General features: G+C 39.8%; 3 protein-coding genes across 3 annotated transcripts; 1 reads left to right on the top strand and 2 right to left on the bottom strand.

The window, feature by feature from the left end:
* Positions 1 to 1,659: 1,659 nt before the first annotated feature.
* On the bottom strand, positions 1,660 to 4,053 carry LOC114358614 (uncharacterized). The gene is made up of 2 exons (XM_028312631.1): positions 3,202 to 4,053; positions 1,660 to 1,843 (listed from the first exon to the last, which is right to left on the bottom strand). The coding sequence occupies exons 1-2, from the start codon at positions 4,028 to 4,030 to the stop codon at positions 1,821 to 1,823; spliced, it is 852 nt and encodes a 283-aa protein (XP_028168432.1). The 5' UTR covers positions 4,031 to 4,053; the 3' UTR covers positions 1,660 to 1,820.
* A 5,622-nt stretch (positions 4,054 to 9,675) lies between these two features.
* On the top strand, positions 9,676 to 12,649 carry LOC114358616 (putative nuclease HARBI1). Its single transcript, XM_028312634.1, has 2 exons — positions 9,676 to 10,239; positions 11,557 to 12,649. Exons 1-2 carry the CDS (start codon positions 9,820 to 9,822, stop codon positions 12,376 to 12,378), a joined length of 1,242 nt encoding a protein of 413 aa, XP_028168435.1. The 5' UTR covers positions 9,676 to 9,819; the 3' UTR covers positions 12,379 to 12,649.
* Positions 10,289 to 13,598, bottom strand: LOC114358615 (pollen-specific leucine-rich repeat extensin-like protein 2). The gene is made up of 3 exons (XM_028312632.1): positions 13,114 to 13,598; positions 12,649 to 12,786; positions 10,289 to 11,521 (listed from the first exon to the last, which is right to left on the bottom strand). Exons 1-3 carry the CDS (start codon positions 13,342 to 13,344, stop codon positions 10,370 to 10,372), a joined length of 1,521 nt encoding a protein of 506 aa, XP_028168433.1. The 5' UTR covers positions 13,345 to 13,598; the 3' UTR covers positions 10,289 to 10,369.
* Positions 13,599 to 19,426: the final 5,828 nt, after the last annotated feature.

Genomic DNA, 19,426 nt, shown 5'->3' on the forward strand with positions numbered 1-19,426 from the left:
TGAGATATGGGTCAGTGGTCGGCTGTTGACGGTGTACTCCGCCTCGCAGAGCAGAGTGGCGAGCGTCTCTTCGTGGGGGTGACGCTCGCGCAGGACGGTGCTGAGGGCGTCCTTGACGGAGCGGACGAGGCGTTCCCACGCCCCGTCCTTGAACGGTGCGCTCGGAGGGATGTAGCGCCATTGGATGAGGTGGTTGGCGGCCTACTGCTGGTTCGCCTGCAGGGCGGCCCGCTGGAGCTCGACGTCGGCGCCACGAAGGTTGGTGCCGTTGTCCGACTAGATTACGGAGGATTGCCCTCGGCGCGCCAGCATACGGCAGAGTCGGTGGAGAGCGAGGCCGCGACCTCTAGGTGCACGGCTCTGGTGGTGAGGCATGTGAACAGCGCCACATACCGCTTCTGATGCTGTCGGCCCACGGTGACGGAGAGCGGCCTGAAATATTCAAGACCGGTGTACGTGATGGGCCTCTGATGGTGAGCGAGGCGTCCCGTCGGATAGTCGCCTGTCGGCGGTACTGCGGCCACCCCACGTCGAATTGCACTGCTGACAGCTCTTGATCTCGCTGCGCACGATCTGACGGGCTCTTATCACCCAGAAGCTTTGTCGAATTTTTGTTAGGTCGAGACTGGGATGCTCGTATAGGAACCGTCTGAAATAAAGGCTCCATCAGGAGTCTCACATTTGTTTATTACATAAAAAGGTGGAAGTGTTTCTCCTACATCTTATATTGTGTGAAGTCCCAAAAGGTTTTTTATTAACACAGATTTAAATAAATTTTGAAAGAAGGGATTGGGACAGTCGTTTCTATGGTTCAAAGCTCTTATAGGTATTCTTGCTTTTAAGTTCTTGATTTAAATTGCGAGGATGAAATAAATGCACCCAATACACATCAAAAATGAAACTTTTGAGGACGATGATCCAGTTCTTTAAGCTCGGTACATTATTTTTGTTGTTCGTATTAGGCTCATCCAAATAAAAGAACGAATTGCCTCCTGTCGCCACTTGGGCATCTGGGGCTCTTCGGAGTCGGAGCCGGAGCCAGCACCGGGCTCCGTTTACGGCTCCAGAATTTAGCCTGTGGAGAAAGTTGGACCTGTAGGCCTAAGACGTCGACAACGACATGATAAGACACTATTCGACAACGCAGGAAATATTGTTTTCTCAAACAAATGTGACCCGCAAATGGAAATTCTATTGACAGGGTTAACAACTTTTTTTTTTCCTTTTTTCTTTTTAATATTAAACCAGCCAGTATTAAACAGTCTGGAAGCTTCCCCTTTTTATTCGTCGTGATACGGCCGATGAGTCGGACTCGAAATCGAGCCGTCTCAGCGTAGTCCGCGGTTCCCGGAGCTGCGTGGTCTTGAGCANCCCGAAATATTCAAGACCGGTGTACGTGATGGGCCTCTGATGGTGAGCGAGGCGTCCCGTCGGGTGGTCGCCTGTCGGTGGTACTGCGGCCACCGCACGTCGAATTCTGCACTGCTGACAGCTCTTGATCACGCTGCGCACGATGGGACGGGCTCTTATCACCCAGAAGCGTTGTCGAATCTCGTTCAGGACTGTCTCCACGCTGCCATGATGCAACTTCTGGTGCGTCCATGCCACGTAGAGTTTGGTGTACTGGTGGTTTCCATCCAGCACAATTGGATGCTTCTTGTTCTGTCACGTTTTCTGCGGCCGTGATCCTCGATTTCAATTTGATCACAGGCTCGCACGGATCGAAGGCCAGCGCGAGAGAGCGCAGCCGGCTGTCGTTGGTCTTCTTTATTCAAGGCTTCTAACTCGGCGCTGAACGATTCTTGTTGCACGGCGCGCACTCACAGCTCCTCCGCCCACACAATGTAGTAGGGAATTTAGTGCAATGATTTGTATGGAGACCCCTCCACTTTGGTATAGAAGGCTCATTTTTGCAACNGCTCCTGAATCGAATGTACCTACTACTTACTACTATTTCTATTTATTTATATTAACCGGCAGACAGTGGTGACTGAGTTTGTTGCGGCGCTTCTTCTCAGCACTTGCCAAATGTTGGTCTCGAAGCGCTGGTAGGGCAAAAAGATTATGAGACATGTAGAGGCTCCTTAAGAGCAAAATGACGATTTGCAAGAACTATTTATTAGTCCAAACAAATAAAGAAATTTTGACTTTTTTTTTTTTATCTCAGTCAGATTTATAGCAATACAATCGCGATAATTTCACAAAAGAGTATAAAGCTTATCTAACTAACCAGAACATGTCGGAACTAAGTCCGGGCTTAGTCATAATATCAGCTCTATCGAGAGTATCCATACCTCAGCTATGGATACTCTCGATACAATTCGATTTACATGACATATTGGACATGCTCCAAAAAGCATTGAAGTAGCTATTAAAATATTTGCTTTAAGTATAAATAATAATAATAATAAATTATTTATTTTCTCCCATACAAAACAAGCTTAATACTAACATTAATAAATACTTATGTATATTTATACATAGTTATGCTATAATGTTGTATATGGGAGNTGCACCTTATAACCCCAGACGTCAGGCCATCCCAGCCCGGAGAGCAATCAGATTTCAGTGCCAATATTATACTCTCAACTTCGCTCAAAGTTGTTTCGTACAGGGCAAAGGAGTCTTTAGGACCTGCAGAACATAAAGGTAGAGGAGCTATGTTTTTAGGGATTTTATTATACAGTTCTGATCCAATAGTTGCAAAAAAGGTATTGATATTATTCAACGTTTGAAGATTGTTCTCACTGTTAGCCAGCAGTTCATCGTTTGAATGATTCTTATTACGTAGATTAGCTTAATAGTATATAGCAATATTCTTAATAGTATTCTCAATCTAGCATGCATACGATCCCTGTTCCTAATACATTTGACCAGACCAGGTGTTAGCCATGGTTTTAGAGGCGCACGTGTTCTAGATATTTTAATTTGGACTGTGTTTCGAGAAACTAAACTTTGTAAGCTGATGATCAATTTTTCAGTGGCACAATCAATATCCGTGGTATTATATACATCCGAGAAGTCAATCAATTTACATTCTTGCAGAATACCGTCATAATCTATTTTTGGTCTAAACCTGTTAATTTTGGATGGATTTGAACTACATTGTTCTAAACAAAAAAGTACTGCGTTGTGGTCCGTTACAGTAGAGTCTAGCACCAGGGATATTGATGTTGCCTTAGACCTAAGTATAACGTGGTNTGTGCTCGGCGGCCAACGGTGGTATGTTGTCTTCGGCGAGGATGGCTCGGCCGGTTCGGTCGGCTTGGCGACACGGCACCACGTCGGGTCGGCTTCGGTGTTGCGAGTCGTCCGCTTGTAGTTGACATTGGCGCAGTGGAGCACGAAAACGATGTATTGCCTGAAGAACTCGTGCCGTGGCGCGTATCAGGCGCAGCCACGACGAAAATCTATGCGGTGAAGGTAGTGTATCAGAGACACGGGGCTCCAAGATGCTCGGTGCGACGGAGGGGGTTCTTTCTTCGCCGTTTGGGGCCGCCTGTTCTGTCTTCTCGGCCGGCCAGCTGTCAGCCGGTTCATATAGGAACATCGGTCCCGTGAACCATCGATGATGCTGCGTAAAGTTGACCGGCGCTCCTCTGGTGGCGTCATCGGCCACGTTCTGTTTGGTCGGCACCCACCGCCACTCCTTCGCCTGTGTGTCTTCCTCTATTTCACCCACTCTGTGTGCGACGAAAGGCTTGAAAGAGCGGGGTCCCGCCCTCAGCCACGCGAGTACGGTTCTTGAGTCGCTCCAAAGACTTCTGTCTGCCTTCAGCTGGTATTCGTCGGCGGCGGTGCGGGCTAGGCGGCAGCCCAGCACGGCCGCCTGCAGCTCGAGCCTCGGGATGGACGTCAGCTTGAGGGGCGCTACGCGCGCCCTGGCGGCGGCAAGCGTCACGTTCACTTTTCCGTCTTCATCTTCGGTGCGCCAGTAGACAGCAAAGGCATAGGCCTTCTCGCTGGCGTCCACGAAGGTGTGCAGCTCGCATCGGGTCGCCCGGCTGTAGCCAGGGTGACATCTCGGCATGTTGACGTCCCGGAGCGCAGCGAGTTGCTGACTCATTCGTTCCAACTCGTCGACAGTAGCGGCGGTAGGCGGACATCCCAGTCGACGCCCACGCGCCACGCCTCTTGCAACAGCTGCTTGGCCACGATGGTGACGGGAGAGGCGAGGCTCAGCGGGTCGAACAGCGACATCACTGTCCGCAGAGCCTCCCTCTTCGTCGGAGTTTGCCCGCTGTCGACGTCAGGCACCCGGGCGAAGTTCAAGTTGAAGCCCAAGGTGTCGCAGGTCGGCCTACAGTTGAGACCCAGGACCTTTTCTTCTGTATCTTCTAAGGTGACATCCCGAGTGGCCGACTTCCCCTTCGCATCCGCGTGCACAGTACGCACGTCGGTGCTCACCCGAACGGCTTCTTCAACTGTTATACGATTGTCGCTCTTTTCGAGCCTATACACATGGTGGACGGTGTGCCCCAGGCTCCGATTGCTTGAACCGTGGAGCACCCACTCCAGGGGTGTGCGGGACGCGACAGGTTCGGTCGCGGTTCCTCGACGAACTTCATTGGCTAACAGGAGCTCCCAGTTGTCTTGTCCTATTAAAATTGTGGGCCGCGCCTCCGCGTACCGCACTCGCTCCGCGATGTCTCGTAGGTGTGTTAATATAATTAATATAATTTCACTTTGTTGGATGTAATACTTTACACCCAACAAAGTGAAAGTGTTACACGTAATTATACCTTAATATCTTCTTTAAAGTAAGGGCAGAAGTAGTGTCTTCACACAAATAGTATGCAAAAGATTGTCGCTATGATCCTACAACTTCTCGAACCATTAAAACCAGTGCATGGTCACACAATCTTTTCCTTGACTGGCCGCCAAAATCGACAAAACCGTCGACCCTCTCCTCTGACTCCACAAATGTTAAATGAGGAGTCAAAGCCACTTCACAAAATACATCTCTTCTTTTCGTCCTACGAAGTTATATGTTTCTTAAGTCAAGACAAGACTGGATATTTACATTCTGTGCGATATAAAATGTGGTGTAGGAAAGTTACATCTAAATACCTTTCTGGAAGAATTTATTAAAAGGCACTAGAAGGTGTAAAAAATGTTAAAATTAAATTCATATGTATTATCTGCGATTCTCCCGCTCAGGCTTTTATAAAAGGTATGTTTTGTGAGTTTTCTACATTTTTTGCACTTGAACTCACGCGTAAATAACACATCCAGAAGCTTACAAGCACAAATACCACCATTGCTTGGCGACGCAGAGCATAATATCGAATATTGTTTTGTTAGTTTCGGCCCTAGTTGTTAAGGATTTAAAAAAAAAAGTCCTTTTACTTATGGATTAGTCTATTCTTGAAGGTTTTACATTCATGATAGGTTGAAGAGCAAAAATCGAAAAAAATGAGCTACAACGCGCTCGAGAGTTGGATTTAAGATGGCCGGTGACGCCGCTAGTGCCGTTCTTCGCTTCCTGTATGGAGGCATTAGTGACGTCCGGCGAGGGGTGAAAACTGTTGAATGCGCACTGCGCGAACACTAGTGACTTGTCTGATAGTGACAATTCAAAGTCTTCTAACATTGTAATGTTATTAATCGGGTCAATCTTAAAATTTTCTCTTTTTAAGATCTAAACATCACTTTAAACAGCATCTGAAACCAGCTTAAGGAATCAGAAAAATCTATTTATCAGCTATTTTGTATTTGTGCTAGTTGGGTTGTGTTCTCTATTTCCGAAAAATAGCCCGATGTTTCCTCGTAGCTCGGGCCAGTCTATACGTCTGATCTGTGTGCAAAAAGATCTATTGTGGTTAGGTTTTTGCTTTTTAACAAACTACGTTCTCTATGGGTAATCCATGAGTGGATCACGGAAATTGCTTAAGTAATATTTTATGTCCTTGTATGCGCGGTACTCAAAAATCTTTTTCTGTCTTCTAGCTACATACCTGGCTGTAAATTCCATTCTTTTTGGTTGAATAGAGCTGCGCCTCTCACCCAATATTTTTTCCAAATCGGGAAAAAGTCCTTTCAGACGGTATCGAAGTAGCCATCTCTGAAATATTTTTTAGCCATGTTTGAGAGTTCGGGGTATAGAATTGCCCGCGCCTGCCACCATATCAAAGGACACTCATTCCGAGGAATACTTCTTCTAGATATTACCTCACGGTAATTATGCTGTTGCTAATTATATATAGAGTTCGAAGTAGACGCTGTCGTTGCCACAGTGTTGCCAGAAGGTTACTTTTGTAACCTTTTAGGTTACTTTTGAACTGCATTGGTTACTTTTAGGTTACACTAATGAAAAGGTTACTTTTAGGTGATTTTTCAGAAATTGTAGAATTAACTTTTACAGGTTATTCAGTAAAAAATATTAATAGTGAAAATTTAAAAATTATGTCATAAACTGCATTTAAACATGAATTTGATTTATTATTTGTATTATTTAAAATGAGTTTTAGCGAATGTTTTTCTATAATAAAACGCAAATCCAGGAAACGTTTTTATACGACCGGTCACTTTTCGGTCTTCATGGAATGGTCAAAATTTCGAATTTAGGTAAAAGATAGATTGATGATCAATTATTGTATTCATTTTCGCTCCGCACCCAGTATGAAGGTTACTTTTTATTCAAAAAGGTTACATTTTTTTATATTTTTGGTAATTTCTGACAAGACCCTACTGGCAACACTGCGTTGCCAAGACATCAAAATCTTTCCAAATCCGGTCGTTATCAGCGTCGGTGTCACCAGTAGATATAGCTGACGTCGATTCGCGCTCGTTAGGTAAGGGCAGTGCGCCTGTTTCCATACTTAAGTGTACTAGCAATCGCTGATCAGTTAAAAATTACTTCGAGGGATTTTCTTTACCTCTCGCAGTTCGCCTTGTAGGTTTCAAAAATATAAGGCCACTTGGTCAGTTTTCCACGAAACATCAAATCTTTATTTAAAAAGTTATTTCGTATTCCTTTGATGAGATGAGGATAGTCAAAAATAATATGCAACAAATACCCATTAATTTGGACTTGGTTATCTAAAAAACCGGCCAAGTACGAGTCGGACTCGCGCACCGATGGTTCTGTTTTTTGCCATTTGTTTGTTCTAAAAATTGTTATCTGTCTGAAAATTATTATACAGGGTGTTTCAAAAAAACCCCTAATAACTGAAGGGTATTTAATAAACGTCTATAAAGAGTCCCTTGTTAATTTCTTACAGTCATAGCGACATATTCTAATTTCGGGTAAATTTATGTAAAATAAAAATATCGATTATAAAAATTCCCATCACTAATTTGGGTTCATTGTCCTACCAGGAGTGACCAGGAGCAACTTTCTATGTTCACGCCCCCGGCCACGCCTCATTAAAACATTCTGTGCGCCTAGTATTTACTAGGTATTATTATTTAATACCTACGGAGAAAAAAATACACGCACGTCGTTACAAAACAACAAGCATTCAAAATTATGGTTAGGTACATACCTACAAAAGTGGCTCAAAATGACGTCCTCCTTGCTGCACGCATATTCTTGCCAGTCTTGATATGGCCTGTGTTGCATTTCGCACCATGGTAGGCGTTATTGACGCAAACACAGACCTTACACGCTGTTCCATTTCCTCCACGGTATGGCAATCCGTAAAATAAACTTGGTTTTTCACAAAACCCCACAAAAAAAAGTCCAACGGGGTAATAATATCAGGAGAACGGGCAGGCCAAGGTATCGGACCTCTTCTGCACGCATTTCGTTTGTATTTGGGCGACCACTAGAACCCGATCGATGAAAAGAGCCCGTAGAATGGAGACGTCACCATATCATGGAAACACTGATACGATGGAAGCCGTCGCTGGTCAGCCGCCGGTCTACCTTCGATAAACTGTTCCCGATAAAGTTCACGGGCTTGAGTTAAATTTCCATCAGCTCGACCCACACACAACATCATCTCATAATATTCGGAATTAGAAAACATTGTAGCAAAACAACACAAAACACAAAGCTTTCGAAAGTAGTTAAACGATAGGAAAACACACCGATCACGCACGAAGCATAATGAACGACTAAATCAAAGAAGAGCCGACGGCCGGTGTCGCGATCTTTCGGCGCTTCCGCACAATGCAAAGTGGTGCGAACGGGATCGTGCCACATGCCAAATTTTTGCAACTTCTTATTATGACAATGCAACATTTCAACAACATTTTAACAATGATTTTAGTACGCTAATTTTTATTTCGCAGGTAAAGGAATGTCGCAATGTCGTTTATGTACCTATTATGTCTACCAAGTTACGTCTCATTTTAAAATAGAAGAAATGTTAATGAATTCTCAGATTTATTTTCATATCAACATTCTAAAGCGTCCCTTAATAATTTTCACTTTTACAAAAGCAGCCTAAGACTGATTTACCTGTATTAAGTAGTTAAGTAGGTAACTAAATTTTAACTTAATTTTAAGTCTATGTCCAAATGTCTCATAATTAGTATGAAACTGCTTATCAAAAGGTGTCAAGTGACAAGCCCCACCCACCAACTTACCCGAAAAATGAAGGTAAAATTTAGTTACCTACTTAACTACATAATACGTGAAAATCATCCTTTAAGACTTAATGATAGATCGCCCGGTGCTTTGTCCTGCTGGAAGCTCTTCTGGAAGGACTGGTCTTTTGTTCTAAACGTCCTGCCAGAAGATTATCGCAAGTCCTGCCCGCAGTACGCAATTTGTACGTGTTTGCTTGCTGGTCCTTCCAGCAGTACGGTGACCTTCAAATTTGAACTCATCCTCACCAGAAGTAGTAAACACTTGGTTAGTGTTTATTNGGTACTCCTTTGTAAAACTTGATGTGAACGCCTCTGTAGCTACTAATATCTAACTATTCGAATTCCGAACCTTGATGATCTTGTGTGGGAATCGAACCCGCGTTTTCCGCAATCCTGGTGGCTAACCTTTGAGCTACCGAAGCCCCAATAATGGACCGAACTAATCTTTAACCTCCTTATTAATAATATGATAAAACATGCAGCGTTCTAACTATTCGAATTGTTAGACAGTATTGTACTAGATAATAATCCTAAACGTGTTTACACGGGAACAATAATTGCATATCTGTTAATAATAAACTTTCCTCCTAAACTTACTGCAACATCAGAAACATTTTTCGTGTAAAGGTCAGTTTTTTTNATTGACCAGTCCCCGAAAGCAGCGCCTGTTCACAGACATGACGAGAGAACCAGCCATCGCTTCACTCGACCATATTAGAGGGAATGTAACGTATATGATAGGACGTACACGTGCAGTCTTTGATGTCAGGATGAAAAATAATGTGCAAATACCACCATTACCACTTATCTCATTACAAAAGGGAAAAGGGTTCAGAAAACCATTCAAATTCAAATTCAAATTCAAATAATTTATTTGTGAAACACAGGTAAGCAGTATGATGTAGGTACAAACAAGATATGTGTTCAAGCCGTGATCAGCCTTGTCGGCATACAAATGTTAAAGCGTGATTTTAAGTATAATATTATGTTAAAGAAAAGTAATAATGAGCAAATTAATAGATGACTAACTTGATCCAATGATATGATTATCAATATTATTCAGGACTCTAAATCATATTTAAGTCAGATCTTGATGATAAAGAGAAAAGTCTTCAAAGTTCTGTAGCAGTCACTTAAGTGCTTATTACACTACGCGGTATTCAGACAGTCTTACTAAGACTGTCTTAAAATCTAACTAGACAAGCTCGCTATTACACTGTGCTGAATATCGCATGCTAACTCATTTGCAAGGCGTACGTAGTCGGTGACGGTTGTCGCGCGATGGGAAAACTTTCAAAGCACCAGAAAATCGCCATAGCTCTTGCCGCATCTATTAATTTAAATACAAAAAAGAAAAGAAAAATATGGGTGAAAGAGTATTTACTTTTACGAGAAAAATTATCAAATATGCAAATACTGAGTGTTCTGGAACCATGTGACTTAAGAAACTACCTTAGAGTAGGAGTTGCCGAGTTTGAATGTCTTTTGAAATTAGTTACTCCGTATATTCAAAAAGAAGATACGATTCTTAGACAAAGTGTCAGTGCTAAACAAAGATTGGTAGTTACTTTAAGATTCCTGGCAACGGGCAACTCCTATCAAGACCTAAGGTTCAGCTCTTTGATATCGCAACCTCTTTTATCGTCAATTATACCAGAAACATGCCGGGCTATCTACAAATGCTTAAAACATTTGATCAAGGTGAGTAAAACCACTGTATATTATTTTTCAATTTAACATTTATTTTTCAAATCAAAATTCAAAGTTCAATTTAACATTTATTTTTCAAATCAAATCAATAACAAAAACAATCAGTAAATTAAACAGAAAATTATTCTTTTTTCGGCTTGAAAATCAAAAAATCTTTCATTACATTGGCACTCCCTTCTACTATAGACGGGGAAACAGTTGACCCTGATTCATTTTCAATGTATTCTAAAAAATCTTCAGGATTGTTGACAGTGATTCTCGAGGGAAATGAATGTTGTGGTGACTGGATTGCTGGTTGTGGTGATTGAATTATGTGTTGTGACGACTGGATTGTGTGTTGTGACGACTGGATTGTGTGTTGTGGTAACTGAATTGTTTGTTGTGGCGATTGGATTGCTTGCTGTGAAGACTGGAATGGTTGTGGAAACTGAATTGGATGAGGCGGATGATACTGTGTAGTAGATGATGATGGAGGACTCGGTGTGGGTGATGAATAATTGCGTGATGATGGACGTTTGTGTGGCAACTTAGGGGAAATAGTAGACACTGATTCATTTCCAATGTATTCTGAAAAATCGTCAGGATTGTTGACAGTGATTCTCGAGGGAAATGAATGTTGTGGTGACTGGATTGCTGGTTGTGGTGATTGAATTATGTGTTGTGACGACTGGATTGTGTGTTTTGGTAACTGAATTGTCTGTTGTGGCGATTGGATTGCTTGTTGTGACGACTGGAATGCTTGTTGTGGAAACTGAATTGGATGAGGCGGATGATACTGTGTAGTAGATGACGATGGAGGACTCGGTGTGGGTGATAAATAATTGCGTGATGATGGACGTTTGTGAGGCAACTTAGGGGACTGTCGGTTGTATGGTGACGGGGATGAATAACTTGATGCTGGTGATTGGATGAAGGGTATCTGATAGTTGTATCTGTTCAATGTATGTCTTATTTCCGATGGCGTGACGAGTAGACAAGAATCTTCAGAAAGTCGTCCAAGTTTAGCATTAAAAATTACATCGGATATAATTTTTTGAGTAAATATCAGTTGTGTTCCATTTATATCCTTTAACTGCAAGCCTACAGACTTTCCAAATACTTCCCAGTCTTCTTCTTCTTTATTTGATAACATTACTTCAGCAGATTTGATAATTTTTTCTTGTTTTTGTAGAAGTGTTTCTTTCTTTTTTTTAACGCTATGTCCTCTAGACGTTGAAGGAATTGATCCTTGAATTTGCTGGCTTGAAATGTCTTCGTCAGATGAGTTTGAGCCCTAAAAATACAATCAAATTAATTTTTTTGTTCCAGATACCTGAAAATGAGACAGAATGGACAGAAATTGCTGAGGAATTCGAAACAAAATGGAATTTCAGTCACTGTATTGGATCATGTGATGGGAAGCATATCGCCATCGAAAAACCCCCCGGAAGTGGCTCTTTGTTCTATAATTATAAGGGATTCTTCAGTATAGTGCTGTTTGCTGTTGTAAACGCTAACTACGAATTCATGTATATACACACAGGCACCAATGGATCCGTTGCAGATGGAGCAATTTTAAAATGTACAAAATTTTATAAGAAAATGATGAACAATTCTTTAAATTTGCCATCTCCATCTCCACTACCAGGCACAAACGAAATTGTACCATACGTGTTTCTGGGGGATAGTGCATTCGCATTAAATAAAAATTTAATGAAACCGTTTCCTTTTAAAAATATTAATCGTTCACAAAGGATTTTTAATTATCGATTATCGCGAGCCAGAAGAGTGGTTGAAAATGCCTTTGGCATATTAAGTTCCCGTTTCAGAATACTGCGTAGACCACTTGATCTAGATCTGGACAATGTGGATGCTGTAGTGTTGGCATGTTGCGCTCTGCATAACTTTCTGAGGAAACGAGTACCAACTTATATATCTCATTCTAATATTGACTCAGAAAATATAAGACTGGGTACGTTTCGCGAAGGAGATTGGAGACAAACCTCTGCACCCTTAGTTTCATTACAGCGTTCATCAAATAGGCAGCGTAATGAAGATGGCAACATTGTTCGCAATAAATTCATGGACTATTTCAATTCTGTTGGACGTGTTAGTTTCCAAGACCGAATGATTGATGTTGTACCACCATAATATTTGTTGTACCTACCATTTTATCTGATTAAATAATGCTTAGTAAAAAATAAAATACAGGTTGTTTCATAATATCCTAAAAAATGAAAGGGGTCAATGTACTGCACTTATGTACCTACGAACAACTTTTACCATCCAACTTCGAAATCACGAAAAAAAACAGCTGTTCCATACATATCGGGTGATTGGTCTTGAATTTTGAATATTTCTATGAAACCTGTTTTTTATTCGTGATTTCGAAGTTGGTATAATGAATTGAATACAATTTACCTCCTCATCTTCGATACTCTCTGGTGTTATGCGACACGGTTTACTCCTTGACCCAAGAAAGTTTAAGGCGTCGTAATACCATAAAGTTGGTACATACGCGTCATCTGTCCCTGCACCAGTTTGTTTGGAAGCATTTACCTGTAAAAACACCGCATTTCGAAGCTTGAAACGATTTAGGCCCAGTTCAATTCAAATCAAAAGTTATAAAGGGGGTTATTACACTATTTTGACAGGACACACAGTCGATGTACATTGCGTGAATCGAAATCGTTTGACAGATGACGCCATACAAAGAAAATCGAATTAGGCAATGTACGTCAAAGTTTTTGAAATAACGGTCAAATTTCATTTCGGCAAAATAGTGTAATAGCCCCGCAGGTGCGCTTTGTCGTAGGTATATGGAGGTACCTACGTATTTATTGGGACGAACAAAAGACATAACAAAGGAATTAAGTAGGTACATACCTTAGCCAATTCTTTATTGTAATTGGTGCGCATATTCATCAACTTCTTTTTTATTGTTTTGACTGTAGCTTTTTCATCAAAGTTTTTATAAATTTCCAACAACACCCGGAATCCTTCAGTACGTAGTGGTTGATTAGAATAATCTTTATGACTTTTCTGCCATAAATATGGCATGTCTCGGTACAAATCGAGTACATTAAAAAGCACTTCTTTCTCTTTCGAACAAGCCATGGTGCACGCGGCCACAGCAAACAAACATACGAGCGACTTTGCTCAGCGGCTGCCGCGCGCTGACTGAACGGTCTAAGCGTGCTAAGTCTTATTACACTACGCGGTATTCAGCAAGTAAGCATGGTCGAACCCATTCGATCGGTCTAATTAGACAGGCTAACTTGCTAACTCTTATTACATTATGCTAAATCTTAGTAAGACTGTCTGAATACCGCGTAGTGTAATAAGCCCTTTAGGAGAGTCTTAATGGGCAACCAATGAAGCCATTAAAACAATAAAATCTTTTGTAGGAATTATTTCCGATTTAAAAGCTAATTCTACTGGACTATCTTTCCATTTAATATTTTAAACTATTATGTTGCATTTTTACTATAAACTCGTGTAACCGAGCCGAAATGTCGGGAGGGTAAATATTTTATTTACCGTTAAAATAGATATTGAAGTGATAATCTTTCCATTTGTAAAAAGATTAAACCAAAGATAAATACACTCGCGAGCAAAAGTATGGAATCACTTACATGAAGTTGTTTCCACGCGATCTTGTGTACTAACGAATTTGTTAGGAACAAAAAAAGTGGCACCATTTTAAAGATCAAACTTTTATGTTTAAATTGATACCAAATTCATTTAAATCACACCAGTATTTAAAAAGATATCCCGGCTGATGTGAAGAAGTAACGAAAAAGACATGTATGAACTGTTTGATACGTCGCGAGTTGCGGCCTATTTACCCCCTATAAAAGCACGCGTTTTCGGATTTTTGCTTTCACACGTTGATTCATACACATCTCCGCTTCTTTTGACACTTTACCTGGAATTCTACACCTTCAGAAGCAGCACAAATCGTTGCACTATTGCAAGAAGGGCTCAGCCAGCGGGCTGTCGCACGTCAGCGCCACATAAGCCAGTCCTGGGTTTCGAAAGTTTTAAGACGCTTTCGGGAGACTGGTGGCTTTATCCCGAGACCAAGTTCTGAACAGCGCCGGTGCACATCGCAGAGGGAAGACCGTTTTTTCATGTCAACTTCTCTATGAAATCGTCATTTGACTGGAATCGACGTCCAGCAAGAGCTCAGAAATGTTCGTAGGATAGCTGTTAGCGAGTAGACAGTTTACATAGTTATTTGATTTTTAGCGTTAAGAGTCGCATCTCAAACTAATAATATATAATTAATAATTTTCAGAGTAGACAGTTTGTCTAAGACATAAGCAATAGTGTTTAACTTCAAAAAGGCCTGCCACAGGCTCGAAACTGACGGCAGGTCACCGGCACGCTTTCAATTTGCTCGTAGGTACACATCTCGATGTTAAGTCGAGCAAGACACCCCCATAAGCCACTGTTTCAGCGAACCAGCACTGCACAAATCGCTCCTCAGGCCGCCTATAAACCCGACCTCTTCGACTGCTGCCCTGCAAACACAGTTTGCATTCATCGGAGAACAGAATTCGCCTCCATTACTCGCCTTCCCATTTTGCCGTAAAAAAATCTATAGATAGTCTCAAAAAATTAATAAGAGATCAGAGGTGGCTACTTACTACGTACCACTTTGGAAGTCTATCTTTCAAACGATTGACTTTTTAGGAACCTCAATGTAATTTTTAGACTTATCTATAGATTTTTTTAGTTTTAGGTTACATGCATTTTTATAAAAAAAAAAGCCCCTTTTAATATTTTACTTTTTTATTTTTGTATAACAAAATGAAAAACAATTGACGAAACTGAATAATGGAAATTCTTGTGATTAAAAAAAAAAACAAAAACTCATTAATTACTTAACAAAAATCCAATTATATTAATTTAATTACTCGTTCTTCTCTTATTTGATTAAATGACAAATGTGAGCCCAGCCACTTAAGTAGGATTTCAAATCCATCCCATTTTTATCCGATAAATGCCGCTCGATTCTTTGTTTATACCCTGTTTCACTGCGCTTACGCTTAGGCATTGGCTCCGCGGATTTGATTTTCTCGATAACACTTTTAGTGTGATTTTGTTCCGTTATGAATTCCTGCATAGTTAAAAATATATTCCATTTTCGGCGACTCAATAATGAGTTCCAGCGGTTGTGCCAAGACTCAAGGGCATTTTGCGTTAAGGGCACATGTTTTATAATACTGTCGTTTACTGACCACATGCGAGGTGGGAAACGAGGTTGACGTTGTACAACTGTCATAATATTTTTCTTTTAATTAAATTGACTTCACTGAATGCCCTTTCACAGTTTGCACTGGAATGGGGTAAACACAACACATTTATGGCAAACTGAGCCAGTGTTTTGTATTCTTCAAATTGTTTTTAATTACACCCCAAAACTCTTCGGTATTCATAGAAATTAAATCAATTTTATCAGCAATACTCGGAAAACTGCGCCATTCATCATCTATTACCTGCATCTCTCTGGTTTTATTATTCTCGGAAGAAGTATCATGAGTGGCTGTAACGTCGGTACCTTTTTCCTGTAGTTACTGGAAGCAGCATTGGTAGGTTCAAGGCAGTCCAGTTTTGATAAAATGGGGTCATCTAAATCATATCTTTTTTAAATTTCTTTAGCACTTGTGATTAAAAAATGCCGACAGCGTTGAAAAAACTCCTTGGAAGCAGTACTCTGGCAACGAAGTTCAGGCTGTGTAATTTTGTTCATCACTTGAATTCCCAGATACATTTGTTCATCTTTCAACCATTTGTCTTGTCGTTCAAGGTCAATAGCAGACAGCTCTGTTTTGTTGACATAATCACGATCCAAAATACACAGCAAAATGTCTTTATACATTTCGCGCACCTTTTCGTTTAACGATGTGATCACTACTTTTTCCGATTGAAAAAGTTTGTTGAAGTTGGTGAATAATAAAGTTGTATGAATGGATCATTCAAACTTTTGAATATCAGTTCGGTTGAAAGAAGACGTTCATTCAGCCAGAAAACAGTAAAGAACAATTTTAATGCATCCCATTGTTCTAACCCAATATACAACATTGGCTTTTTTACTATTAAACGCAAAGTATTCTGCAAACATTGTTTTTTTTTTCAATATCTTCATTTGTGTATGCAATGCTTGTACTGGATTCAGACACCTTTGATGGAGTACCTGCAAGTGATGAATCCTGTTGTAGAGGATTTTCTTTATATAAAGATACATCACTCTCTGATTTTTCATCATCCATAAAGTTAATCATTTTCTTTATATTAATAACACCAGATGCAGAGGGCTTTTCATGACAAAAGTTTGGATTAATCTTGAATGGAGAAGTGTAACTAGACACAAGAGTAGGTTTGAGAGGTGAAACAGCTGTATCTCTTATTATGAACTTAGTTTGCACCGCCTTGCTTCTAATGTGCACTTTATTTAAAGAATGACACTGGACTGATTTTTCAACTGTTACCACAGGTTCTGTTATTGTACTTTTGTAAATATATATATATATATATATATCAATTTATGAATAATGCAGAAATTGAATGATATTACTGTATTAACTGGGATAAGGCTCTGCTGGAAGTGTGAAAATAATTTCAGTACAATTTAAAACTAAGTTTGCATAGGTACCTTTTGTACAAGCTTCAACTACAGTAGCAGTAGGCATAGGATCATCACAGGTTATTGTAGGTAGGTAGGTAGGTTGTTGAATGTCTTCACATTGTGCAAAATTGTTATCATTAAACGTTTTATCAAATGTGTATCCAGAAACAACAGGGGTATCAATTTCTCTGCAGTGTTGTTTATATGCGTTGAATACATCAGTTAGAGTACGGTAAACAGGCTCTAAGTATAATTTTGTTGTTTCTTTACTTGCATAATGAGAAGGCATTTTTGGTATTTTTTTTCAAGTAATCGTTTAAAACTATTTTTTTGCATTTCTTATTCCACTTCCCCCTGCCTGATCAGTGTCTTGACTTAGTTGAAAGTATTTGTTTTGGCCCACATCTGAACAGTAGTAGACTTCAATGATAAATCATTCAAAAACATTTCGACGGGTCCGTAGAACGAACACGTAATGTTACTATAAGACGAATTATAGTTTTTTGATCAAATGTAATAAGTATCACAGTAGCTATATAGATGTGTAATTATTTTTTAAATATCATTCTTACTAACTAATTGAACATCACCTTATCTATACTTATAATAAATCTGTAGAGAGGTCAATTCTGTACATGAAATATATTTTCAAAATAACTATCAGGGGGTGATTAGTGATCGATACTGATGCCAAAAATGCAATNGGTTAACCAATTTTGGCAATAACTGACAGCCAAATGTATTTTTGTGTGAATAGTTTTTTTATCTCATTCTATGATATATCAGGAACGTGTTATATATAAAATAAATTATTTCTAATGCTTTCGCTGCCCTCAGGATTTTTTAAATTAAGATGTATCACCCGTGTTACGATGCCAAGAAAAGGGATAAACGTGAAAATAAAGTTGGTTTCATGGGCTTGTTAAATAATGTGTATGATATTATGAACACGTAAGTGATTATGGTGTAATTGTGTATGAAAGTGTTTGTTTACATCTCTGCTGGATTCTAAAAAAATCAAGGTATAGATGGCAAATATGTTGCGCTTATCGTGTTGAAATCGAGCATCACAGACATTCAGAAACACATAAGGACACTTGTAACGCGGCAACGCTATTTCATAACGTTTGTAACGTTATCGCGCGCGAACAACGCAACGTTAGTGTTATCACGCCATCTCGTCTAATAGCGAATCACGCGGAAGTATGGTGCCGCGCCNGCATGCCAAATTTCAAGCATCTAACTTAAGCGGTTTAGATTTTTCATACAAAAGGATTTTTCCGCTAATTCCCGTTCCCGTGGTAATTTCGGGAATTCCTTTCTTAGTGCACCTCTACGGTACCTAAACTACGTCCCTTCCAAATTTCAAGTGCCTACGTTTAGCCGTTTAGGCTGTGCGTTGATCTGTCAGTCAGTCAGTCAGTTTCTCCTTTTATATATTTAGATAGAAGATAAGAAGAAGATTAGATCCCACCAAAAACATTCTGTAAAAAACTAGCCAAGTCTCGATGAAGCTGCTTGTTTATCTCTAAAAAGTAATGAAATCTAGACAAAGTCGTGCCAAGTCTATGGTTCTTTACTGCGATTTCTTTATTATTATAGTTAAATGTTGTGTGACTTGGCCGTTGAAGGGTACAAAACTAGGTGCTCCATGACACCATTGCACCAATCTGTTGCCAGAACCGCTACTAGGGTTTCTGCTCGAGCTTTCTCGAACTCGAGAAAACTCGAGAAATTTGGCTTCATTCGAGACGAGAAAAAATTACCGGAGCTCGAGAATTCTCGAGTTTCGATTTTGAAGCTTTAATATTCTTGAAAGCCTATTTTCTTAGACAAAAGTAAGTTTTTTATTATTTAATAGGTCAACGTTGCTTTTAGACTGGCCTAGTCTTTCCTTTTTAACTGATTTGATTTGCAAGTAATGATCTCAATCGAAACTATAAATAATAATGTTCACCAACGAGTATGCTGTATTTATTATGTATGTTTAATCTGACTAATTTAAAGACTGAAAAATTTGTTAAATAGACAGTTACCTTAGCTAACAGACGTTAGGTTAGGTACTCGTGCCTTCTCGTAAAGTTTATTCAAGTCGTTATCTGTAAGAAATTTAAAAATTTATTAAAAAGCTTTTTTTGTTCATAAAAAACACTATTTATTTATTTATTTAAGGACAGCTAACAAGACATACACAATAAACTGGAAAAAACATTGAAAACAATACGTGTTTATTTATAGTGTAGCCTTAATTAAAAGCTGCCACGACATGTGCATAGATTGCGCGGAAGCGTAGTATCGACTAAAGTAAAAAAAAAATGAAAATTTATTTATTATCGTAATTTTGCTATTTGGACTTGTCTTCTTTTGAAAACAAGTGATTCAATTGTAGCTCCAGATTTTTATCGTTATTTATCCTTAAAGTACCTACACGCGACTTTATGACTTTTGTTTTGATTGTTAGTAAATATTAATTATGAAAGAAGATTTTATTTTTTGTTTATTTCCTTACCAAAATAAGTGGTACTAAATTCTAATATTGATTGTTGTGCATAAAAGTAGGTCCTA

Source organism: Ostrinia furnacalis, unplaced genomic scaffold (genome assembly GCF_004193835.3).
Source record: "Ostrinia furnacalis isolate ACB-3 unplaced genomic scaffold, ASM419383v2 OfSCF4053, whole genome shotgun sequence".
NCBI classification, from domain to species: domain Eukaryota; kingdom Metazoa; phylum Arthropoda; class Insecta; order Lepidoptera; family Crambidae; genus Ostrinia; species Ostrinia furnacalis.